Source organism: Salarias fasciatus, chromosome 4 (genome assembly GCF_902148845.1).
Source record: "Salarias fasciatus chromosome 4, fSalaFa1.1, whole genome shotgun sequence".
In the NCBI taxonomy this organism is placed as follows: Eukaryota; Metazoa; Chordata; class Actinopteri; order Blenniiformes; family Blenniidae; genus Salarias; species Salarias fasciatus.
Genome location: NC_043748.1, coordinates 22,611,727 through 22,636,442, shown reverse-complemented (window position 1 = coordinate 22,636,442; position 24,716 = coordinate 22,611,727). Strand labels below are relative to the sequence as shown.

Here is a 24,716-nt window from a genome sequence, read left to right as displayed (position 1 = left end):
AATGTAAAACATGATTTGCATGTTATGTCGTGCTGTTAAACACAATATGATGGAAAATAAAAAATAAAATCAAGACTGAGTTAAAAAAAAATATTGTTTATTTCACAAAAAGAACGAGAAATGAACTTTGAGAAACAGCTCAGCTGCTTTTTGTTTTCCACTCCACCCTCCACTCGTCCCAGTCCAGCAGAGTCCGGTTAACGTCCCATCCTGCAGCTTCAGCACCTGCAGATCAGAATACACCCAAAAAACTCAGATCATTGTTATAAATACAGTCGACAGTCAGCGAGGAAACATGAAGCAAAGCAGGTTATCAGTGAATAAACAGCAAATAAAGCTGATCATCACCCAAGAAACATGGTATTCAGTTAAAAGTGAAAAAAAAAACATGAACTACTTGGATACATCAACACACAACTCCCCTGTTGGATGAAGAAACGCTGAGACAAAACAACAGGAGCTTTGGTCACCTTTGAGAAATGCGCTGAAGGTTGTGTCCATCAGCTTGTGACTCTCATGCACCAGCTCCCAGTGGCCTTTACAAATGAGAATGATCAGTGAAGTTTGACATGTGAAAAGTTTTTTTTTTTTTTTAATGAAAAAGACGTTTTGGGCTCACTTTGCTGCTCGGGACGTCCAGCTCTGCTGCTGAGCCACAGGGCCTGACAGGCGGCTCTGATTTCATCACGGACGGATGCCTCCGGTCCCAAACAAACACAAACACACCCTGAAGGGAACGCAGCGAGGTTTAAAAAGGAAAAACCACTCACGCATAAAGCAGCAGCCGCTCTGTGGCGGTACGGCGACGTACCGTTTCTGATTCCGAGGAGGAATGGCCTGCTGTTTCCCTTTAATGCCAAACTCAGCTCGTCTGGGCTGCGACACAAACAGAATCAGCTGAGTCCACTTTGGTCTTCAGGTGGCAAAATCTTTGAGAACCAGTGATTTAATGTATTGTTGAGATTTATTTTTGGTTTTTAATCACTGGAAGTAATTCATACAATTTACTCCTAATAACCAAACGTAAATTCCATCCAGTGCATTGACTTTTTATTGTATAGGTGGCCACAATCATCTGCTGGTCTGTCCAGTCCGATTTCATACTACTGGATCTCGAAAAAAAACAACAACAAAAACAAAACTACAATTAAAAAAAATAAACAACTTTCCCCTTCCTTTAGCTCCAATAAGGGATCAGGGTTTACCTCTGGACAACTTCCTGTAGCCTCACTCCCAGCTTGATTGGCACCGATTTTCCAAAATCTGTAAAAGCAGAAGAGATGTGAAGACGTGAACAGACTCAATACTAAACATCAGAAAAAAACCTGAAACCGAAAAAGAAGAAAAAGAAAAAAAACAAAACCCTAACCCTGAGGGTCAGGTTTGGCCTGAACCCTGAACCCACCCAACAACACTGGCTCCCTCCGATTGGCCTCCGCCGGGCTCAGGACTCCGCCGTCTCTCAGGTGCTGCTGCAGGACGATGGACAGCCGCGCCTCGTTGAAGGTTTCCATGACGACCGAGCGCACCGCCTTGTAGTTGGCGAAGAGGTGGAGGATGGTGAAGAGGAAGAAGAGGCCGACAGTCAGACTGCGGGAGAAAAGGAGGCGGCGTTACGGAGGTTTTAATCACTTCGGGTAATATGGATTAAAATAAATAAATAAATAAATAACTCACGCTGGATTATCAGTGACGAGAGGAATGAGGATCAAACTGACCAGGAGTCCGGCCAGATTCACCAAAGTCTCCTGCAAAAAAGAAAAGGTTTCAGAAATGTCTCAGAACATCTTTTTACTGAGAATGTTTTTCTTTTTTCTTTTTTTTTTAATTAAAAATAAGTTATTAGTTCATTTATAAGGATTCTCTTTTCAGACAATTAGTCTTTTTCCAGCATATCTTTTTTACGTTTCCACTGGAATCTCTCCTCTTTGTCAAAAATCCAATAAGACACATGCCATTCACCTCTTATATCCATGTTCTTTTGTTCAACTGCTTTATTATTTTACATTACATTGTGATTTTATTCATATCTTTCCCTGCTTTCGTCCATCTTTGTCACTGCCTCCCGTCTGACAGTGTCATTTGTTCCTGAACTGTGTGATACACATAAAGCTGCCTTGTCTTATCTAATTTAAGATCGTTTTAAGGATATAAACTGTTGTGAAGTCCTGAAATGTCTTTTCTGACAGTTCATTTTAGTCATTCTGATTTTTTTTTTAAGTCAAATTTGATTTAATAACTCAATCATCTATTTCTCTTTTTTTTTATGATGGTCTGTTGAATCACTTCATCAAACATTTACATCCCTGTTCTTCCTTCATTCTGATACTCATCTTGCCCACATCCACATGTCTGCAGGCGTCCCTTGCTGCCGGGTCAGCGGTTCAGGAGTTGAACCTGACGCTGTGGCCTTGAGTGTAAACATCTCAGTCACCTGACTGCCGTCTTTGGCAGAAATGTCGGCCATGTTGTCCCTGCGAGCCTGATGAACGGTGAGAGCCGCCCGGGTGGCGCCGCCCGCCACGCCGACGATGGACTGAAGCAGGGAGAGAGCAAAACATTAAAAACAAAGAAAAGAAAACAGCACACATCAGACTGTGACAATCATCCAGCAGTGTTTACACTCATTTCCTGATCTGTGCGTCCCTCTTCTAAACCAGAACTTTTCTTTTTTACTGTCGGGAATATTGATTTAAATGAATCTCAAGTTGCAGGTTTTCACCTTGAATACCCCGGCCGTGCACAAAATCAGGGTGAAGAAGGCAGGAAAGTGCGGAGCCAGGATTTCCATGAACATGGCGAGATCGTTGAGGCCGTCGGCAAAAAGTCTGACAGAGAATTAAAAGGATTCCCATCAGAACGCTGTGAAGGCTGCTGACCGAGGCCTCCGCGCTCAGCACGTACCTCCACTTCTTGGCTTCAGAGTCCAGCTTACTCCTGGAACAGAGGAAAAGATCTCAGAGAGGAGGAGGAAAAGAAACTGAACTTTCAGGAGAAACTTTCAAGCACAGATATGAGTTTACCCTTTCTGCCAGGCGAAGAGGATCCTTCCCAACATCCCGGTTCCATCTGCACGAGGAAACATCAGAAAACAAGTCATGAACGGAGCAATTTAAGATGTTGAATATCGGACCAAATCAGAATCCGCCTGGACCACTGACTGTAAGCTATGGACATGCATGGACACTGTTCTCTCATGCTTTTCTCAGATTTTTGGAGGATGGTTTGTTGCAGAAGAAGTCTGGATGAATGTTTGTGAACAGGTTATAGCTGTGTGTGTGTTATAGCTATCATAAATGAAGAATAATGTGGCCCTCTGTATGACCAATAACTTTATTTTGTTAACAAACTGTGCATTGTTGAGTTATATTCGGTCAGGTTTGTCTCAGCTCAGCTCCCCTCAGCTCTCAGTAGCCCGCAGGTAACACGAAAAAGCTCTTGCTAATCATCAGTTGTAATGTTTCAGCTGTTAGGCCTTTGCACCTGTTGTTACATAACGTTTTGCACTATGACTTGTTTTGATTAAACTCCACTTGTTTGAGTTTTATCATTCATTTTCAAAAAATTGAGAAGACATCCTGCTGACTGTCAGACTTCTGCCCCCCTCCTGAGGTTTCCCCACACTTTGAGAGCCATGGATACAGAAAGATAAATTAATGGGAAGATAACATGAGATTGAGGATAACAGTCCATCCATCTTCTTTCCCATTTAGTTCAATTCCTGATGGAGAGACGCTCATTCATCCTCTGCAACATCCTCCAGCTCCTCTGGAGGGCCCATCAGACTCTCCTAACAGAGATATCTTCTCTCCAGTAGTTCCAGCTTTTCACTTTATCAGGAAGACTGTGGAGAAAACTAATCTCAGCCCTCAGACAACAGGTGGCGATGCTCAATATGAACCAGATAATGATCATATTACATTTTATTTCAGAGATTGTTTTAAGTTGTCTTTCTGCCACGTGTGTGCACATTGCACAAGCCATGCATGATCCATGTAGTTGTTGGCTTAATGTTGCACCTCTTAATAACCAGGTCACTGTGGCTGCAGCGACAGTCGCCTCTTGGTTTCCAACTCCAACTCCTTTGAGAGAAGCCTGGGTGGCCAGAGTCCCTGACAGGGAGCTGGAGAAAGCCTGGAGGGTGCAGACAACAGTCAGACTCCGATCTAACAGGTGAGCTCAGAAGCAGCAAGGGTTCATCTGCTTCACCTGCACAGTGTCCCAAAACTGGTACTGCAGGTAATCATCACTGACGCTCTCTGGATACCCTTGAGGCAGAAAAACACTCTGAAATACACACATTTAAAAATCAGGTTAGAGTGACAGGATGGTGAATGTAGGTCCTTAGAAATGATGATTAATCTTACTTTGAAAACTGAAACCACAGAGTTCCCAGTGGACCGACCCTCTCCCCCTTCTCTCCTCCTCTCCATCGCTCCATCTTGAGCCCAGTACTTCCAGGACTCCGCGCTGCCGTATCGCTCCGAGGCGACAACCACACCTCCGGGCTCCTCCATGTCAGCTCCTAAACCCAGCTGCAACACAAACCCGACATAAACCCGAATATCTTCACAGACACAACCGCTTCCTGCACTTCTACTCCCAGCCGACGTGGCTTCCTCTCCCGCTTTGTTTACTTCTGAAACACTTCCGGGTTTGTGTTTCCGCTTCGACGTTTCTCGACCGCTCATTGGTGGATGGGAAAAATTAAGGCGGGGCTTCAACAGGTAGCCCTCAATGAGAAACTGTCAGTTATTGCGAAATATAATAATAATAATAATAATAATAATGAGAGAGACCTTGCCCTCAAGGAGAGCTCGTCCCCTAATAATAATCGAAGAAATACAACAGACTCAAAATTCAGCAAAAAAAAAAAAAAAGACTGAGAAGTCAATGACAAAACACGATGTTAAAAAGATTGTTTTTTAAATCTATTTCAGCCTATTAAAAATCATCCAAATAAAGACCCCACCATAAAAGCCAAATATCACAGCAGTACATGACAAATATGAACTGTATGAACAAATATGAAAGTCTTGCATTGGCTCCCTGTTTCGTATTGTATTGATGTTTAAATTATTTAACTTGTTTTTAAATGTCTTCATGGTCTCGCTCCCAGGTATCTCTCAGAGTTGCTGCAGTCCTATGTCCCAGGGCACAATCTTAGGCCAGCAGGCCAGTCCTTGCTGGCCACTCTAGATACAGATCTTCGAACTGGAGGAGACCGTGCTTTTGCCAGTGTGGGTCCAAATCTATGGAATGATCTACCCTTGTATCTTAGACAGATAGACTCACTTCCTGTTTTTAAGTCCGCTCTTACTCACCTTTTCTCCCTGGCCTTTTAATAAAGGAAGAGTTGTTTGACTTTTTACTTGTCTGTTATTTTACTATTTTATTGTTCGTTTTTACTGTCATTTTATTGTCGTGTTCAGCACTTTGGTCAGCTCTGTTGTTTTTAAAATGCTTTTGAAATAAAGTTGGATTGGATTGGATTGGATTGGATTGTCACATACAGTTTGGCTCAAAATGGACTTAATCAGTCAATCAAAATGTATTTGAATGATATTTTACAGTAACAAGTAGTTACCAGATGTGCTGTACATCCATGTAAAATACCATGAAATCCAAATTACATGTAAAAAAAAAACACAGAAACGGACAAAAATACATAAAAATCTACAAATACATCAAAATACAAGTCAAGAAAAACATGTTGAATTGAAGTAAATCCAATTTAAATAAATTAGTTTTAAGTAAGGATTTGAAAAGAGCTCAGTCAGAACCAGTGTGTTATTTATGGCATACACTGATGGATATGGTTTGTTTTTACACCCGTTTGCTTTGGGAATTGCTTTGTAAGGAATGTTCAGTCGGAGACATCTTTTAATAAGAGACCTTCCAAACACACCTGACAGAGAAGGAAAGGAAGCTGCGCTGCTGATGTATATGTTGTACATATTTCTGTGCAGCTTCCTTGAGCAGCAGTACTTTGGCAGGGATGTTCAGTGAACTCTGCGTCACCTTCGCTTTCTGTTCTTACTCCTCATGCTTACAGCTATAAAAAGAAACATTGCACGCCGTGTGACTCACCTCAAAAATGCATGTGTACGAGTGTGTGCGCACGCCGCATTGCTCGTGATGCAATGGGTTTAAAGTTTCCTATGAGAAGTATTCAGAAGGGCCGGCTGTACTGCAGCTCTCTCTTAGATCTGATCATGTTTGACAGAAAACATGGACCCGGCCTGTTAGAGCTGTGGTATAAAAGACGACAGCTGGCTGAGTTCTTCACCAGGTTCTTCCTGTTGTTGTTCTGTTGACACAGATTCTTACAGTCGACCGGCGTCGCTCACCTGCTTCCGTATCCATGAGAAGAGTAAAACAACACAGGAGGAAAACAAAGGCTTTCATCAGACGCTCACATTTCAACAGAATTATTACAAAGAGAGCTGCACTTTGTCAGATCTATTTGTACTACACAGAGACGGTGTAGTGTTTGTGAAAAGAGGAACACTGAAGCAACGGGGTGAACGCACCTGCAGGTCTGAGTAATGAACTCCAGGCCTGCAGCCTCCCCGTTACATGGCGTTCCAGCTGAAGTCATGATTTTCACCCTGAGAGAAGAGGCGGACGCAGCTCGGTGGCGTCATCCTGTGAAAGAATGTGGTCGGGCCGTCATCACTCATGAGTCAGGACGAGGAATGACGTCTTATCTGTAGGGCAGAGAGCAGAAACGATGGGAGGGGACACCGCAGAGCAGAGGATTTAAAGTCATACAAGAAAGAGAGGAAAGATTTCCAACTGAGGCAGCCACAGAAAAACTCAAAAACTGAACTTTTAATTCCTAGAATTAATTTCATTTCCTGAAAGAAAAGTGGAGGGAAAACTGTTGATTTTTATTTATCAGTGAATTTATTCTAGGTGCACCTGTTCTAATTCCAGACAATGTGATCTTTATCAATAAAAAGCATCAAACTGGCTGAAGAGGAGTGTTTGTTTTTATCAAATCCAGATCTCGATAACATTTTTTCATGTGAAACTTCCCTGATGTGCAGCGCAGCGGTGGCTAGCACTGTCGCCTGGAGGGCGGCCTTCCTCCAACAGCCTGAGAACAAGCGTCTGAGGCTATGGGGCGTGAGTGTGAGCGTGTGTGTGGTTGTCTTTCTTCATGTTTGTACTGTGGTGGGCTGCAGGTGTACTCTGGATCGGCTCCATGGCCTTACGGCCCTGAAGTGGACAAAGCAGTAAAAACAGATCGATGAATTGATGGACAAACTTCAGGAAGTCAGAAAATCCCACTTACACACTCTAACAGTCTAACAACCCTTCATCTGAACTCATTCTTCTGTACAATGGTAGAAACCGAAAGCACCGATCCTTACAGTGAAACTCACCTGAGGAGATCCCCTGGTCATAAAGGAGGTTTTTCCAGGGCGAGGCTCGGCCAGCGCGCAGCTCTGCTGAATAACTATTCCCAAATGTGGAAATCTGGACTGCAGAGGTTCCGGTACAGAGAGGAGAAGACGAGAGCGAAATACAGGGAAGTAATTCCCCCTTCAGTGAAGCATCCTTTCTTCTTCTAAAACTATTTGTCTGATGTATGGATGAAGATATAAGCAAAGCTGAGAGATCTGAAACCTGAAGGACCGAGGATCCCGGGACATTCCCAGGCCAGCTGAGAGACAGTCCCTCCAGCGTGTCCTCGGTCTTCCCGGGTCTCCTCCTGGTGGGACAGGCCCGGAGCGCCTCCTCAGAGAGGCTTCCATCCTAAACAGAGGCCTGAGCCTCCTCGGCTGGCTCCTCTCCATGTGGAGCAGTAGCGGCTCTACTCCCAGCTCCTCACCCTGCGGAGGAAGTTCATTTCAGGATCTTGTCCTTTCGGTCACGACCCAAAGCTCATGACCACAGATGAGGGTAGGAACGTAGATTAACCGGTAAATCCAGAGCTTCTCCTTTGGGCTCAGTTCCTTCTTGGAACAATTCGACGGCCGCATCGCTGCAGCCGAGCCATCCCACCTCCATCCTTCCCCCACGGCGAAGCATCAAGGAAAAAATGCTTTATGTACAGAAACCGAGACTACAGGTAATAACTGTCACAGTGTTATCAGTTTAAATATATTTTATTACATTTTTAGCCCTTTTTTTTCTCTTCAGCCATTATATACGTTTCAGTTATCCAGCAGTGACAGGTTATTTCCGCTCCTGGGTCTTGGCGTGATGAATGGATGAATGGATGAATGGATGACGGGGAACCACCAGGATGAGACCTGCTGAGTCCTTATTGGTGGCTGTCGTCACGCCGAGGTCACCTGGAGCCCGGGCCCGTTTGGCCCCCAAGGCGGGACGAGCGCAGACACACCTTTTCCCCGCCGAGCTGGAATGCTGTGTGGGAAAGCCTTAAAAACACGGCGCAATACACACCACCCCGACGAACACCCGAGAGGACAGCAGCCAGAGGCTGAGGGGAGTGTGACAAGTGTGTGTGTGTGTGTGTGTGTGTGTGTGTGTGTGTGTGTGTGTGTGTGTGGGAGGGAAGGCGAGTGAACAGTGGATGGGCGTGGAAGGTTTCACAGGGAGTTTCACTCCACAGCTCTCCCGTCATTCACCAGCCGGTCGGCCTGGATCGGGAGCTGCTTTCTGTCAGGACGGGACCGAGCGGCTGCATGTGGACGTCTCAGCCCAAACCTCTGGACTTCAAGGAGTAAAAAAACAAAACAGAAAACAGCTGGAGAGGAGAATCCACCTGCTGAGCATCTGACAGACTGTCACTAACTGTTCCTCGCAGGTGAGTGAAGGCAGGCGGGCAGCTTTCAGCTCTTCAGATGACAACATCTTCCCTCCGAGGAAAACAACAATCCACGTTTACATGTTGAGCTGAGTGCAGGAGCCTCGGCTCACGCCTGAGCTGTACTGTTTTCTGCTCACTACAAATGATTCACAGGCTTGTGCAACAATAAGCGCTCGACACAGACGGAGCCGGCCGGCGCTCAGCAGCACCGGAGCGAGCTGATCTCTGATCAGATCGGAGATTAAATGTGTTACACTTCATGTTTTCGTGTCTCTGTGTCAGCTGGTCGAGCAGGAAGTCTTGAAAAACAGCGGACTGGTTCAAGTTTTTCAGCTTTTCAGTAGTCAAGCTGAAACACTTTCTGTTTGAGGTGGAAAAACCCTGCAGAGAGACGGCAGCGCGGCGCTCATGGGAATCAAGTATGTGGCTGTCGCGGAGAGCCTGTTTAGACTTGTAGCTGACATTATTTTCACATTCCTGGAGCGGGACTGGAAACAGGTCAGGCCTTAAAACTGCCGCAAACTGGTATCATGCTGAATATTCGGGATGTTTTTAAAGTCGATTCCCAATCCTGATGTTCGCTCTGGGAAAGTGTTGACACCTGATTTGAACCTGGACAGGTAGGTGTGTGTGTGTGTGTGCTCACCTGAAGCCTTCAGCAGGAAACCAGTGACCATATATGGGCACTTCCTGCTCCTGTCACATTCAGGTCAGACTAAAAAGATTCAAACCACATCACCTACAGGTGAGAGATGCAGTGAGCAGGAGGATTTCTGGAATCCGTTTTCAGGCAAAGCAAATGAGGTGATTTTTGTGACTTTCGATCAAAACAAATCTTTATTTTAAAAGAAGATAAGACAGCTATTAAAAAAAGATAAGTGTATTAATCAGTGCTGGTAATTTTAGATGCTTTTTCACAAACTCAAATTTCAAAAGTTTCCATTTGTATTTTCATAAAGATGAACACAAATGGGCCCAATCAGATCCAATGAGGGGCCGTTTTTGGCTCACAGGCCTCATGTTTAACACACCTGGCTTACGTCAGGAGATGAGTTGCAGATTTTATGACATTTCACTGTTTTACACTTGAAGGTTTGATTAAAATCGACTTTATTGCAGCTAATTTTTGAAAAATATAGATATTTTCATGACATACTGCACCATGACAAAGAAGGCTTTCCATTCAAAGGTTATTACCGTACATTACTCACTGGTTGCTTCTATTACAGCATGATTATGTTGTTAACTAGAAATGGATTTTTTGCTCTATGAATTCAGAGGGTAGTGGTGTGTTTACACTGATTATTGTATTCTTATCTGTAATTAAAACATGTATGAAGAGACTTGATCACAAAATAGGTCATATTCAAATATTCGATGAGTAAAATGTCTGAAAACGACACATCAGAGGTTTGAAGGTTGAACAGATGTGATCAGAAAACAAAGCTCAGACTTTTTCCGTCTCGTGTGCAACTGTAAGGCAAGAGCAGAAGTTTCCATAAAACTGGTTTACCTAAGAAAACTATAAACTGCTTTCATCTTGAAGAACAGACCGTCACACTGAAGTCTGAGCCGCAGCGAACAGCTGATAAGAAGCAGTGAGCTCCAGCTGCACCCCTCCTGATCTCCCGCATCTCTCCTCCTGCAGGGATGTCCAACGCCGTGGACGCCGTGGTCCCCATGGACGCCGTGGACGAGCCCGAGCTGATCCCCCTGAACCGCCTGGCCTCGCCTCAGGTCCGAGCGGCGGCGGACGTGGAGGAGGTCCCTCTGAACATGGTTCCTGGGCTGGGGAACGAGCAGGACGGCGGCGGCGGCGGCCGACAGGATTCAGCGTTCTGCTGTAACGACCGGCACTACAGGAGGCTGGCGGTCTGCAGCATCGTCTGCGGGTGCTCCTGCATCGGGTACAGAGCGCTCATCGACTCGGTCAAGGTACTTCATCATCCGAGTTTCTTCTAAGGCGGACAGGACGATGGGGAAGAACGGGAGCCGTCTTCTGAAAGCTGCGTTTTTAGCACCGTTGTCATGTAAACAGACGCCCAAAATGCCACTGAAGTTTGGCATTTTCACTCGAAATCCTTAACATGCAAACAGGCCCTAAGTTTCCCGCGGCACTAGAGAGTCGGAGTCCACTGCTTGTTGTGGACCAGATGTGAGCTCGATTGGATTCAAGGTCAAGTTCAATTTTGGTCACTGAATGAATCCATATATAGCGTTAGTTATTGCTTCGTTGATATATAAATTCTCCGCACGGCTGCAGCTGTTTGAAAATCGGAGGATGGCGTCTGATCCGGTGTTTGTGCGTCGTTAACATGTCCTCTGACATGTGGAGGTTTTCTCTTCCTCCCAGTCCAGAATGTTTGGGGTCGACTGCCTAGAGGCTCGTCTGTCTCTGTTCTCCCTCTGATGAACTTTACTCACATGCTCAAATAATATTTTGCTCTTGCGGTGCCGATTCAGCCGTAACTCTAAAACGCCGTTGTCTTCACAGGCCGAGACGATGGCGGCCAAGGACCCGGAGGCGGCGCTGACGCTTTCACGGCGAGCAAAAAAACTCAGCATCATCTCCATCGGGACGTTTATCTTCATACTGGCGTTGATCCCTGCGCTGACGGTCCTCATCTCGTATGTCCTCACTTTCATAAACTGAACTCCCTCCTCGGAAACGAAAGAGACAGCCGAGGTTAAACGAGAAACCCCGTCTGGTGACTGATAAAACAAGTTTAAGAGTTCCCATGAGCTTACTGACCAAAGTAATGGAACGTCTGGACGACGGACTCTGGACATCAGAAAGTACGAAGACGTTCATTCACTTAAAAACTTGTGAAGAAGAGTTCCTCCACAAGAAGAGAGACGGCGGAGCAAAGCTTGGACGTGACGAGGAACTGGAGCGCCGAACCAAAACAGGGATGGAAGTGAATTTTTCCTGCTTTCTTTGGAGCCCAACGCTGAGAAAACCCCAAGAACTGTGAAAGCGGCCAAACCGGGACTGAAAGACGAGTCTCCAAACGCCTGTGGACTTTTACTCTTCCTTTTTGTTGCATGTTAATTATTTAAACACCGACTCCTGAAAAAGGTACTAAACACATTTTGTATACTGTAATATTTATTTAATGATATCGGGACAGATCCTGAATGAACATACAAAATCCAGCATTGCCTCTACTTTAGAACGTAACACTACGTGACACACACGCACACGCACACGCACACACACACACACACACACACACGCACAGAAGATAATGAGTGTCACTGTCCAGTGAGGACCCGGTCCTGAGTGTCGGCTGCAGATCTGTGAAGAGCGTCTGACGTGAGGATCGGGTCTCGGCTGGATTTACGGACGGCAGTCAACGCACCATCGCTGCTTTATTGCATTGTTACCGTGTTTCGCTTGAACACATCGCGCGGATCCACACTTTTATATCGAACGGAAGCAGTTTTGTAATAAAAATGACCAAAAGTGTTTGTGCTCTTGAGTTGATTGAAGCATCTTGACAGGCCTCGGTAGAAAACAATAAACATGATTAAAAATTTCTACAAAAAAACCCCCAAAACATCTATATGAACAAAGTTTACAGTTAAGGCAACCTTATGACCACTTTGCGTGAAGAAGGAATATTATTTCATTCTCCATAGGTAGTTTGACGTGAAGTCGATACAAACAGAAACAATCCAGAGAAGCTCGGGCAGAAGCAGCCGGCGGCGGACCTTTCAAACCCTGTAGTGCCAATTTAAACTCCCCACAAACAGCTGGCCGCCGGGCGCCCGAGCGCAGGGGAAACTTGAGCGCAAAATCTCTTGCTGGCACACTTTTTAAAAGTTTCAAAACTTCAGCATTTATGACTGAAAGAGAAAGAAAATAGCTGCCTGGGTGAAGGACGAGCAGAGAGCTTCTGAACGGACAGTGCAACAGGAAGGCAACGCTTCCAGCTGATCAGCAGAAGCGAGCGGAGGCCCGATCTGACGGCGGCGTGGCGTGAAGCCGAGGGGGCGAGCGGACGGAGGGAGAACTGGAACTTGGAAGTGTCAGCTGTCCCGCTGGTCGTGGATCAGCCACAGGTTGAGCTGCTCCAGCTTGGAGCACAGCAGCGAGTCCACGTCCTGCGCGCCCAGCGGCGCCTCTTCTTTGGCAAAGCCGCCCCGCCGCGGCCGGGAGGCGGAGGAGGAGGAGCCGCCGGCCTTGCCGCCGCCGGCGAGGGGCTTCTTGGGCTTCCTGGGCTCGCCGCCCTCCAGGAAGGTCAGGAACCTCTTGAGCCGCCTCTGGCCGAACCAGGACTCGGAGCCGTTCTTGCGGTTGAGGGGAACCTCGAAGATGGTCTCCAGACGGCTGGATTAGAGACAGAAGAGCGTTTACAGCTGGATGACGCAGCGCTGAGCGCGGTTTCCTGTCGTGACGTGTTAAAAACCTCACTGCTGCATCAGAACGCCTGAAAGTGGACTTTAACGGTAAACACCAACATGTTAGTCTGACAGAGAAGCACAGAGCGGCGGGGCTCTGATGAGTGGGACAGCGGAACAGGGCTAAACCTGCCAATATACCTGAAACTCGTATAAATTAAATGGGGAAAATCAAAACAAAAAGGAAAAACTGGTCAAATTGGCTGCAAAAGCAAAAAAAAAAAAAGGACGAATATAAATCTGAACTGCAGCCATGAAACATGACAGAAAAGCATTTTTTAGTATGTAGATTAATTTTATAGAACATGAGTGTTTTGTGGCTCTGCACAAATTTTATTTCACAGAAAATCATAAAAAAAAAGGCTCTTTTGATCAAAAAAAGTGACAGACTCAAGATCTATATTCACCATCATTTTGTTTTATGATGATGAAGATCAGCTGGAAATGGTCGTCTGAATCCTGCGCCCGTCGTCATGGAGACACGACTCCAGCGATACTCCCGACCTGCTGCCCCACGTTAACGTGCGTGTCGGTGATTATGAGCGCCCGGTTCGGAGATGCAGCTCACTGCCACGCTGATTCATGGGCGTCTCCACGCAGCCACATTCCTTCCAACTGATGCTCCGGTCTCACTTCCTCTACAGGTACTGAACTCCGCAGCGATCTGCTCACGGCTGTTGCTAAGCAACCAGATCACTAACCCTGTCAGCGCACTGTGAACAGAGCATGTAGGGAAATCTGTCTAAACCACTGGAATATCGAGAACATTGTCAGGTAAACTCATGCATGAGATGTTTTGGAAGCGGTGGTTTGATTCTGAACAGGAGGGAAAAGCCTGTCGACAGCAGGAGCCTCATCAGTTCAGACATTTATCCTTCACGCGGTCCGACTGAACAGGGAAAAGAAAAAGGTATTTTTCTCAGAGGCTGTTTTGGCCCGACGGATTCCGGATTCCTCTGTCTGGAGTGAGGCTGAACGTTGAAACGGTTCAGAAAAGCTTCACGTGGTCATAAAGACAGTCTCCAGCCAAAGTCTAAAGGGAAAAGGTGGCAATGGGGCAATTCAGCCCGTCGGAGTGCAGTTATGTGTGTTAAAGTCTGCGTGTGTGTGTTAAAGTCTGCGTGTGTGTGTTAAAGTCTGCGTGTGTGCGTGTGTGCGTGTGTGCGTGTGCGTGTGCGTGTGTGTGTGTGTGTGTGGCCAGGCCACGGCCTCACCTTTCAGGAGGTTTGCTGAAATTCTTATTGGTGTAAATTTCCTCCAGACTGAACTGCTTCTTCTTCAGCCTGTGGAGGGAAAAACATGAGCCTCGTGTCATCAGTCTGAATATCGACCAGCGGGTCGTGGCCAGACGACACGCAGCACGCATGGAAACACATCGACCAGGGTTCAGAAAGACCGGGTCAGAATCTGCCCCGGAGAAATGAAGCGAGACAGAAAAGACTTCATGATTCAAATGCAGTTAAACACACGAGCCACGACTGGAAGACTGAACAGGTGGAGAGAGGTCCGAGCGCCGCACCTGACGGGTTTAGGGAGGCCCATCGGAGTCAGGTTGTTCTGGGGTTTGGGTAAAGTCTTCCGAATCCTGATAGAAGAAACTTTTCCAGGTTCCTCCAGCTTCCGCACCACCTGAGAGATCACACACACAAACACACACACACACACGAGTAACTACAGGCAGAAAAGTACAATGAAGACGAAATCCATCCGGCAACGGCTCAATGTTGTTACGACGGCACGCCGCCTGAAGAGGCAGCAGCTGCAAACTTTCAAAGCAGCATCCAGTCCTCCACAGCAGAGCCACCACCGAGCCTCATTCACAGCTGAGGAAACGGCGTCAGAATCCAACCGGACCCACCGAGGCGCCAAAACAACTGCAAAGAGCTTCGTTCATTTCAGATCCACAATAATCGCCGAAGGATGTGATTCCAGGGAGCAAACAGCTCTTCAGACAAGCACTTCTGGGATAGAGCTTCAACTCTGTCAGATTGGAGTGTTTTGACTTTTTCAACTATTTAATGACAATTTAATAAGTCGCCAGAGAAGTTCACGGCCAGAACGTCCCAAGTTCGAACCCACTGCTCATTTTAAACCGACTAAAAATATCTCTTTATTTGGACTGAAACAAAGGAAATGCTTCACCTTTGTTTGGCCTGTACATGGAGAGAGAGAGACAGGGCCTTCTCCTCAGGCTGCATCTTTGCAGTGTGTGTGTGTGTGTGTGTGAGAAACAAACAAAATAAAGACACAAAAAACAAGCCGAAATAAAAGCACCGACTCCAAACGGCTCATTCAGCAGACAGAGGAGGAGACAGCACCTTGATTTCAGAGTCGGAGAGAGCCTTCTCCTCTCGGAGGGCCACGTCTTCAAACTCCTGGCTGGAGGAGCTGGTGTCCTCGCCGTCGTCGTCGTCCTCCTCCTCACTCTGCCGCCTCCCCTCCAGCTCACACTCCAGTGACGTCCCGCTGGAAGAAAGAACCCAGGAGTTGAGATGAGGGAGTCATGTGACCACGGCCCAGATGGCAGCTCAGTGAGCAAACTGTGGCAAACTTCTCTCTACTTTAATTAGTGCTAACTAAATACACTCCCCACTTTTGAAATTCAATATGTTGATGAGGAATCGGTGTTTGATGAACGCAAATGGATTACCAATAGAACTCTAAAACATTTTAGACACAACTTGTAAAACCTCTTCTTGATACGCACAAAGAATCTTTTATGAAAGGAACCCTTCCAGACTCATAAAGACTAGCTTTAATAACTGATATTAAAACCAATCAAGCCCCTGACTGAACGCTCATCCTGCAGACCAAGCAGCATCTGGTGTGACCCAACAGTGCAATGTTATCAACAGCTGCATCCCAGGCACGCCAGGTAACAAGTTGGGGGGATTTAGATGACTGAATAACAAACTAGTGCAGAAAATAAGGGATCTCTGTAATTAGCTTTGAGTCCCGATATCAGAGATAGCAACTTCCAAAAACACATTATTTATTTATTTATCAAAATATTTGCATTAGTTAAAAAGTTACATGTCATCAAGAAACAGAAATAATTCATCCAACACCCTGATCAGACCTGGAGGGAAAGGCTACATTTTCAGATATTATAATTTACTGATTGCACACAGAACTGAAAAACTGTAAACTCGGCTAGAAGAAGGACATGCAGGAAGAAACAGACAAGGGAGGCTGGAATGAAGCTTGTTAAAGGCACAGAAACAAACAACACAAGACTTACACTGCTGCAGCATAAATAGTTAATGAGACAGTCCATAACTCCCATCATGCTCCATCATGTTGGCCAAAATCCCTGATACCTGCTCTAAATGTTTGAATGAAAAAGGCACCTCTGTTTCAATGTTTACAGCTATGTAAACAAACTAAAACTAATTATGGGAAGACGTGTTAGAATGTTTAACGTCAAAGTTCCCCTCGGTGCTAAATTATACATATTTGGAAAAAACCCAAAGCAGTTTCCAAAACAACAAATCAAACAGGAACGCTGGACTTCAGACTCCTGCAGGCCAGACGAGTCGTTACGCTCTGATGGGAAACTACGGAGGCTCCTCCGCTGGAAAAATGGATGGAAGGGACAACCGAGTCGCATCAGACTAGAACGACTGACGGATACCTCCAGGGGTAAATGAAGGACTTGAACGAACTCTGGAAACCTTTCATGGCCGTTGTAACAAGGGACCATGTCACTGGTCTTTGTGGTTCTGTATATCCGGATTTCATCAGTCTGTATCTGATCAGTTTGTTTCTCTTCATTCCTGTCGAGTGTGGATGTTGGTGTGTTTGCGTTGTGTTGGAAACGTTACAAAAACTGATAATCAATATACTGTGGGGGGAAGAGGAGAGCATCGCTGGCTGTTTACCTGCTGCTCGAGTCCATCGGGGCTCCGGGGGACTCGGCTCTGGGGATGAACGCCGGATGAGGGTGGTGCCAGGCGGAGCTCAGCGGGGACGCCGCCGCCGCCGAGGACAAGGCGGAGGGAGCGTGGCCGGACGCGCCGGGGCCGCCGCCGGCCGGTCTGCCGTCGGTTTTCTTGGACAGAAACGCCAGCGGACTCGAGAGGAAGCAGGAGGCGAGAGCCGAGAGCGACGAGCTGGGGGAGAGCGCCAGCGTGGGCGGGAGGTGGTCGTACGAGGCCGACCTCCGGGACGGGTACACCTCCTTCCGGAGGCACAGCGGGGCGATCTCCCGCTCCACCTCCACGCTGCACACCGTGTGGCGGCGGGTGCGGCGCTGGTGCCTGGAGTGGGAGTGGTGGTGCGGGTGCGCCGCGTGGGCCCTGCCGTGGTGGGCGGCGTGCTGCGGGGACGACCAGGGCGCGTCGTGGGAGCGCAGGGACGGGATCTCTGGACAGGAGTAGCTGCGGCGGAGGCGCCCCGTGAAGCCGCTGGCCGGACGGGAGGCGGACCCGGTCAGACCTGCGTCCTCCATGGTGACGGACTTGGCGCCGTCGTCACCCCGGGTCCGGCTGTGCAGCAGCCTGCACCTCCTCCTTTGGCTTTCGGCTCTCCTCGGCTTCACTTTCACGTTCCTTGAGCAAGGCGGCCGCCGAACACCGCCGCCGGGACCATCTGCCGCTGCGGTGGTACCTTCACATTTCACATCCATCATGTGCTCATCGCTCTCATTCAACTGGACAAAGCAGTCTGGCAGCGGTTCAGCCGCAGAACACTCTGAGTCCGGTGACCTTTCACCTTCGTCTGACTGGTTTTCTTTGGTGTGATTCGCCGCCTCGCGGGTCCCGTTGGTAACGGCGGAGTGGGCGGGGCCTCGGGGACCTCTCCTCGGCCTCTTGGACAGCTGGGTCTGCTCAGACGTGGAGTGTTTGACCAGCTCAGTGGGTGTGACTCTGTGTAACACCAGGGACGGTCGTGGTGAGGTAGACGGCTCGCTGCTGCCTGATTTGGCCAATGAAATCGCTTGGTTTGGCAATTTCCGTTTGGGCGGCCTGTAGGTGAGGTTCTTGCACTGGCTTTTGCTTTTTAGCTGCTTTATATCAGGACGGACGAGAACTTCCGGTAACTGCGTCTCCTCGGCCTCTGCTGGGGAGCTGGTCGACGCGGCAGCTTCCAGATCCATGCTGGACGTCTTGCCGTCGGGTTTTGCCGACAACGCTCTGGTTTTCAGTCTTTTGCTGGAACCACCGGATGTCGGTTTGCTGCAGGTGTCTGAGGAACCGCTGCTTAGATCCACAGAGCAAACCGACACGGCGTCCGGGGAACCTTCAGTCTGCATGTCTGACACCGCCTCACTCACTGCAGCCAGCATCACTTGTTCACCTTTGTCGTTCCCGTTTCTGCTGGTGGATCCAGCCGGCTTATATCTCGAGGACTGTAGAGTCTCTTGCTGATCTGTGATTGTGCTCGTCAACGCAGTCCCTTTTCTTGGCGATCTCAGAACCCTGACCGAAGGCTTGTTCACCGCCTCTTGGTTCCCCGTGTCCTCCGTCTGCAGTCTTTTCTTCTTGATCGAGTTCTCCGAGTGGTTGTTCAGTGTGAGCGGCCTCTTTGTCCTTCTGGTCCCTGTCAGGGTTTCAGGGTCCAACGCAGACAGCAGAGGCCGTGCAGCAGTTTTTCAGGGTCTTCCTGTTAGCACCGTGACTGTGATCGTTATGGAGGCTTTGCTGCGCCGGCGGGTGACCTTCAGCGCCTGCGACGCCTTCAGCACCGTGAGTTTGAAGGCAGTCTGGGTTGGGCCGGGAGTAAGGGACTGGAAGTGAAGACGTTTCAGTGGCGTCGCTGAACTCAGCGCTGCCTGCTCCAGCAGACTGAGACAGCTGCTCTTCACTGGCCTCCGCGTTTGACCGTCCCTTCCTGCTGACCGACACACACTTCCTGACGTCGACGCTCTTCACTTCGGACCCGTTTCTGGCCCGTCTTCTGTGCAGAGGTTTCACCTGGGCAGTCTGTCTGGTGCTGCGGTCCTCCGCGGCTCCGGATGTGTGCAGGCTGGGTTGATGGGAGGCACTTGGTCTGGCAGAGGGGTCTGCCGGGGACGGATCAACAAACCCAGAAGTGTCTGGCACCCTGCAGGAGGAGGGCCTGTGTGTCGAAGGCACTAAATCAGGCGAGGATTCTTCCTTCTGATTTACTGCACAGTCATCCTGCTTCGAGCTGCATTTCTCCAACTCCCCACCAAAGTGTATTTTTTTAGAGTACGCATATCCGATCGGCTGATCGGCCACATCCTGCGGACTGCCGTCCCCACGTTCCCTCTCTGTAGAAAACGTGGCGCCTTGCTCATGGTCCTCATCGGACGGCACAGAGGAGCCTTTGAGGAGTTTCACCGGACTCATAACAATCTCAGTGAAGCTGGCCATCTTCGATTTGAAGGACTGAAACAGCGGGCCGATCAGCCATCCCGCTGGCAAGGGCGCGTTTTCAACATTTTGTCCCGCGTCAAAACGTCCGCAGGCGTCAAAGTTGGATCTGGCGCCTTCCAGATCGGTTTGGTCAGGAGAAGGGCCCGTGTTCGTCTGTGGGCTCTTCTGGTTCGTTTGCCTGAATTTTAAAAGGACACAGAAGAAACAAGACTTTCAGAACAACAAATAAACACCAAGTATGAAGGACAGGTCACGTTCATGCTAATTAATCACAAGCTGTAATATAAAAGGAAGCATTTTTCACATCGAGTCATCGTTTTCTCACAAGCTGCATGATTCTGCATCCAAACACTCACTTGTCGTTTCCCTGCTGTGCTGTAAAGTCAAGGTCAAATCCATCCTGCAAACAGACAAATCAACAGTGACTGAGCTTTAAAATCAAAGGGAAATTCAAATACAAGCAAAACGCTCGAACTGCTGCATTCAAAAGAGATCAATCAGCAATTTTTTTTTTTTTTTTTTTATTTACGACAAAAACATCTCAAAACCTTAGCATGAAGGTCAGATGACCACTTAGCTACAATACAACTTTTTTTGGTAAATCAAAATGATCAAATTACATATTTTATACTTTTAATTCACGTTGGCAGCATGCATGCATAAATCCCAGATAACTTATTTTGTTTCTTCTCAGTTAAAGTGTAAAAATTAACTTTTGTGTAACAAGTAAAGGAACACACTGTTTGAGGATGCAGTCATGGGTATTGTCATTTCTTCAGTATGTATTTTCATCCACGTTCATTAAAGGAAAGCGAACACCGGCCGCCTAAACTCGACTGAAACTCGAGCGCCGGCGCGTCTCCGTGGGGAGAAAGAGGAGACGCCGACGGCGCGCCGTGACGCCGGAGGCCTCCAGCATCATTTGTAGGTCGCGTTAAGTCACTCGATTGCTCGTCTGCGTGAGGCGCAGCAGACCGTGAAGGAGGATTAATTCACTCGATTAACCCCTCGTGCGCGGCACGCTGTCCGGGTCTCCCATGTTTCCACACACAGCCTTACTGCAGCAGCTTCTGCTCGCAGATCACACACCGCCGGCTTAGCGGCTCGGCACGTGAGGCCGACGGCACGTGGCCGGGAAGCATCTCGGGACGCTTCGCAGATGAAACACACTGGAAACGAGTGAAACACTGACCTGGTTTTGCTCGTGGTGAGCGTGCACGCCGTCCACCCGCGGCTGCTTTGGTTGTGATATCTGCACCTATTGAACACAGATGAACGAGCAGCGGATGAGCGCCGTTTCTCTTCAATGACAAGCACTGAAATAAGATGCTTTTAAATCAAAGTCCCACCATTTTTGCGGTCTGTTTCTGTTTCTCTGTTGGGGACGGAGTCTGCCTGGGCGGCTTCTGGGCGGCGGCGGGGCTGTTTATGTCACCGCGTTTTTCAGGTGTGTGGCTTTTATTCTGCTGAACTCGGCCTCCCCGTCGATGGCCAGATATCCCATCATTCACACAGCTGTGAATGTTTCAGGGAGGGGAAGAAAAAAATAAGTAAATCCAACATGCAGCTTTTCGCAAACAAATGAAGAAGACGACGTGAGATCAGGGAACAAAAGGAGCGCCAGAAATGATTTCTAAACTCCGACAGACTGACGCATAAAACAGGAACAAACATGTTAATTCTGGCAAATCCTCTACAAGTCATTCCAAAATCAGTTAAACTTGCTGTGATTTATTCAAGCTTTTATAAAAACACGTTCTCCAGCCCTGCAGCCTGGCTTCACAAAGTCATGTGCAAATAAACTAAACAGTCATTTTTAACGAATCAAGGAGACCAGGGATGAAAGAATCACTTAATGAGAGCAGATCTACAGACAGCACCTATCAGGCCACATGCTAGGTTTATTCCAAAGAGGGCTCATTATCTGCCTGCTTCAAATGTTTGTGTTTTCACTGGAGGACTCTTAAAGGGCCTGTAAAACTCTGTGGGCTTTTCATCAAGATCTTACACGCTCGTATCATTTGTGATCTTCATAAGAATCTGGTGTTTTCTTTCACTGCAGCACATAAAAACTGGATTACATTGCACAGATCGAATGTCACCGATGCGTCTGTAATAAAGTATTTCTGCAATATAAAGTAAGAGATTTCATGTGATTGGACGGAGCCGGCGTGGTGGATTAGATCCACCTGATGCCTGTCAGGTAAGGTTACTTGTATTATTCATCCTTAAAGCTCACTGAGGAATGAAGGGGTAAAAAACATGTAAGATGTCTGAAAAGTGCACGCTGCTAGATCACCAACAAAATGTAGGAAGGAATAAAACTATGGGAATTTAAAGAATTCTGAATTACCATGTTGTTGAACTGAGGCCTACAAATGAAGCCTCCCTGTGTCGTCTCTAAATTCAGAGCGCTCAGCGAGAGCAAAAAAAAAAAGTTCTACGAACCAAAAATTAGGAAAAGTCCACCGACAGCAAATGAAAGCAAAAAGGTGCCAAAGGGGAAGACGATACCTGGGGGTGGTGGAGGAAAGGGAGAGGAGAGGTGGTGGAGGGTCACTGTGGGGAGGTGCACTACTGAAAGGGTTTGGGGGAAGAGCATCTTCATCCATCGGACAAGCTAAGTGAGGGAGCGAGTCAGAGGGGTAAGTCAACATCCCCCTGCTCTGGCTCTCCCTTTTTCACCTTCTCTGTAAACAACAACAACAACAACAACAACAACAACGGAACAGAAACACATGCGGGGTGTCATATAAATACCACAACACTTCAAAGTGGGTCGGAGAAGAGAGGCTTCACTCACTTTACTGAACTCCGGGACGGGGCGGACTCTGAAAGGAGGATCAGTGACAGTAGTCATTTCCAAAGTCACCGAAGCATGAACAGATCAGGACAGGCCTTAAAAATTCATTAAATAAAACAACAAAACCGATATATATGTGTATTTTTTTTCGAGGAATTCCACTTTGCACTCAGATCTGTCAGCCCAGCAAGCCTTCACTGAAAGGCAGCTGCCGTCGGCATAAAGCTCGATGAAGCAGGACAGAAGACAGACAGATGGTTTCAATCTCCTCGACACCGATGAGACTTTAAAAATCTTAAGGCATTAACTTCTGCTTGAATGGTTTTGACACAACCTTGAGAGGACATTTGTCTTTTTTCAAGTCAAACGTTCTTTGTTTGGCATCGACTATTTTCAGCTGAGCAACAACGTCCCGTTACTGATAGTCTGCGAATGCTGAATTTTTCAGTTTCACAACTCACAAGCTCAAACCAAACAGAACAAAAACAATTAAAAAAAGAAAATCTGTTTATGTGTGATGAATCAGAACTACTTGAATCAGAATATATACATACATATATACATACATACATACATACATACATACATACATACATATATATATTATGCACCTGAGAGTTTGACATAGAAATCTTACAATTCAACATCAAAAGAGAAGCTCACACCGATCACAACAGCTAAAATGTTAAAGAATGTTCCTCTGGGATTAAAAAAGTATATTATATTCTACATAAACACAAGAAAAGTGAAACGACAACATCTCCCAGCTGAGATTTTGTCTGCATATATGCGACTTTTTCTGCTTTTCTGCAAAACACAAAGGTTACATAAAGCAGCCATGGGGCTCGGGCCACGCCCTTCAACTTTCTGTCCATTTAATTAAAAAACAAAAAGCATTGTTGCCACAGGTTGTGAATAATTCAAACACATTTAAAAACATGTTATATACAAATACTCGATACTCATTTTTCAGAATAAATTCTGTCGTCACTCTTCTGATTAGTCGAGAAGTGCCTGGTCATTACTCGTTCCTCTGGCAGTGATGATAAAATGATTAAAGTTGCCCATCCCTGACTGAGAGCCTCCAAAGCAGAAACATGAGTGTATTAAAGAGTGAGAGACTGTTGAATGAGCCAAAAATCGGTTAAAACCCAGGAGGCGAGGGAGCTTTTCACAGCGAACCTGCCTTCAGTGGTTTGTTCCTGTGAGTCACAGGAGGTTTTTTAGACACTCCTCCACAGACAGGCTTCTGACTCATGTCCTCGGTGTTGGGATTACCATTTCTCTGTTTTGGGCTGTGTTTTATTTCCTTGCCATTCTACTATTTGAGTGTGTGCGATCACTTTGTAGCTGCTCCCAGTTAAAACGGCCCTCTCAAATAAACCTCTCAATAAGCTTTATTTACCTGTATACAGACAGAGAAGACCAAGATAAAGCCTGTAAAAATGTAAACAGCAGTCCAGGCAGCATGAGGGAAAAGGAGGAGCCATTCTTGACTCAAGTGGGATTTGCTGGAACAGCACATTTTGGAATATGAAGCGAATAAAAGACTTTTAAACGCTTTTTTTCGTCCTGTGTCATTTGATTTTTGGTCTTAGAAACATCAGAGTAATGAGAGATTATGGAGATATTTTATATATTCTAAATCCTCAGGTTTAAAATGGAAATAACTCCAGATTTTCTTTTAAAATCCACTAAAAGACAATCAGATTGGAGACATACACTCACGGTTTGAATTAGATCTTATTGTGGATGAGACAAATCTACTTAATTGACGTTAAGCTTGCAGATTGAAGTTGCCTATTGCACATCTAATATAAGACAGAAAAAGGAACATAAAAGCAATAATAGGAATGATTTGTTTCAGGTTTTCTGTGATTATTTCAACCTCGCTTGCAGCCAAACTGAAGAAGCGGGTGCATCCAAATTGACCTCCGTCTATTTTCTGGAAGACAGTCTCACAAATCAACTTTCAATGAACAAATTTTCTCTAGTTAAGGTTTGTGGAAAGTGAATAACGCGAGAAAGTGATGGGTTGAGCCCTTTCTAGTTTCTCTTTCTGGACAACTCGGTGAGCACGGCGTGGTTTAGCCTGCGCCGGTTTTCCTCCTCACACCGATGCGTTACGGTGTCCGAGCCGGGAATTAGACGCCGCCGCGAACTGTCACATCTCCAGCGTTTCCGTTTCTTTCGCAGCCCGCACGAACACGCCCTCAGAGGGGAACGCTCCCGCGCGCGGCTACCGGGGCTGAGACGGGGGTTGGGGACTCACCTCAGGTGTTCAGGACCGGGACAGAGGATTCCGACCTCGGTATAAACAAGACCAAGACATGCCGGACGGACGGCGCCCTCCCAGCAGCGACTCGCAGACGGCTCCGTCTTT

At 47.0% G+C, this 24,716-nt stretch overlaps 3 protein-coding genes across 7 annotated transcripts; 1 reads left to right on the top strand and 2 right to left on the bottom strand.

Annotated features, from left to right (window-relative positions):
* Window positions 1–76: 76 nt before the first annotated feature.
* On the bottom strand, window positions 77–7,841 carry rusf1 (RUS family member 1). 3 transcript variants are annotated; one of them, XM_030089663.1, is made up of 17 exons: window positions 7,636–7,841; window positions 7,392–7,490; window positions 6,534–7,224; window positions 4,368–4,535; window positions 4,210–4,287; window positions 4,020–4,134; window positions 3,024–3,069; window positions 2,905–2,937; window positions 2,723–2,828; window positions 2,435–2,536; window positions 1,678–1,748; window positions 1,406–1,590; window positions 1,206–1,263; window positions 812–876; window positions 620–727; window positions 471–536; window positions 77–225 (listed from the first exon to the last, which is right to left on the bottom strand). In XM_030089663.1, the coding sequence occupies exons 4-17, from the start codon at window positions 4,515–4,517 to the stop codon at window positions 140–142; spliced, it is 1,269 nt and encodes a 422-aa protein (XP_029945523.1). In that variant the 5' UTR covers window positions 4,518–4,535; window positions 6,534–7,224; window positions 7,392–7,490; window positions 7,636–7,841; the 3' UTR covers window positions 77–139. The 3 variants fall into 3 exon arrangements, with proteins under 3 accessions (XP_029945523.1, XP_029945522.1, XP_029945525.1); XM_030089662.1 differs by lacking the exons at window positions 6,534–7,224; window positions 7,392–7,490; window positions 7,636–7,841 and having other exon boundaries at window positions 4,368–5,624; XM_030089665.1 differs by lacking the exons at window positions 77–225; window positions 471–536; window positions 620–727; ... (2 more) ...; window positions 7,392–7,490; window positions 7,636–7,841 and adding an exon at window positions 885–1,106 and having other exon boundaries at window positions 4,368–5,626.
* Window positions 7,842–7,857: 16 nt separating this feature from the next.
* prr14 (proline rich 14) lies at window positions 7,858–24,716 on the bottom strand. Of its 3 annotated transcripts, none has more exons than XM_030089661.1 (11): window positions 24,606–24,694; window positions 22,334–22,361; window positions 22,045–22,220; window positions 20,880–21,045; window positions 20,723–20,788; window positions 19,887–19,930; window positions 17,071–19,708; window positions 15,508–15,655; window positions 14,709–14,818; window positions 14,404–14,472; window positions 7,858–8,379 (listed from the first exon to the last, which is right to left on the bottom strand). In XM_030089661.1, the coding sequence occupies exons 7-11, from the start codon at window positions 18,474–18,476 to the stop codon at window positions 8,292–8,294; spliced, it is 1,821 nt and encodes a 606-aa protein (XP_029945521.1). In that variant the 5' UTR covers window positions 18,477–19,708; window positions 19,887–19,930; window positions 20,723–20,788; window positions 20,880–21,045; window positions 22,045–22,220; window positions 22,334–22,361; window positions 24,606–24,694; the 3' UTR covers window positions 7,858–8,291. The 3 variants fall into 3 exon arrangements, with proteins under 3 accessions (XP_029945521.1, XP_029945520.1, XP_029945519.1); XM_030089660.1 differs by lacking the exon at window positions 7,858–8,379 and adding an exon at window positions 12,306–13,118 and having other exon boundaries at window positions 22,045–22,150; window positions 24,606–24,716; XM_030089659.1 differs by lacking the exon at window positions 7,858–8,379 and adding an exon at window positions 12,306–13,118.
* Window positions 8,522–11,895, top strand: LOC115387102 (transmembrane protein 265). Its single transcript, XM_030089667.1, has 3 exons — window positions 8,522–8,782; window positions 10,434–10,720; window positions 11,280–11,895. The coding sequence occupies exons 2-3, from the start codon at window positions 10,436–10,438 to the stop codon at window positions 11,436–11,438; spliced, it is 444 nt and encodes a 147-aa protein (XP_029945527.1). The 5' UTR covers window positions 8,522–8,782; window positions 10,434–10,435; the 3' UTR covers window positions 11,439–11,895.

What these genes read in the sequence shown, in the direction of transcription:
- rusf1 (XM_030089662.1), bottom strand. Translation starts at nt 4,691, where the DNA reads ATGAGCGGTCGAGAAACGTCGAAGCGGAAACACAAACCCGGAAGTGTT. An exon ending in GAGGGAGCCAGTGTTGTTGG is followed by an intron (nt 1,264 to 1,405) that starts GTGGGTTCAGGG and finishes CTGCTTTTACAG; the next exon opens with ATTTTGGAAAATCGGTGCCA. An exon ending in TGGACGTCCCGAGCAGCAAA is followed by an intron (nt 537 to 619) that starts GTGAGCCCAAAA and finishes TCATTTGTAAAG; the next exon opens with GCCACTGGGAGCTGGTGCAT.
- LOC115387102 (XM_030089667.1), top strand. Translation starts at nt 10,436, where the DNA reads ATGTCCAACGCCGTGGACGCCGTGGTCCCCATGGACGCCGTGGACGAG. An exon ending in CGCTCATCGACTCGGTCAAG is followed by an intron (nt 10,721 to 11,279) that starts GTACTTCATCAT and finishes TTGTCTTCACAG; the next exon opens with GCCGAGACGATGGCGGCCAA.
- prr14 (XM_030089660.1), bottom strand. Translation starts at nt 18,476, where the DNA reads ATGCTGGCTGCAGTGAGTGAGGCGGTGTCAGACATGCAGACTGAAGGT. An exon ending in CCGATGGACTCGAGCAGCAG is followed by an intron (nt 15,656 to 17,070) that starts GTAAACAGCCAG and finishes TCTTTCTTCCAG; the next exon opens with CGGGACGTCACTGGAGTGTG. An exon ending in GGCCTCCCTAAACCCGTCAG is followed by an intron (nt 14,473 to 14,708) that starts GTGCGGCGCTCG and finishes TTCCCTCCACAG; the next exon opens with GCTGAAGAAGAAGCAGTTCA.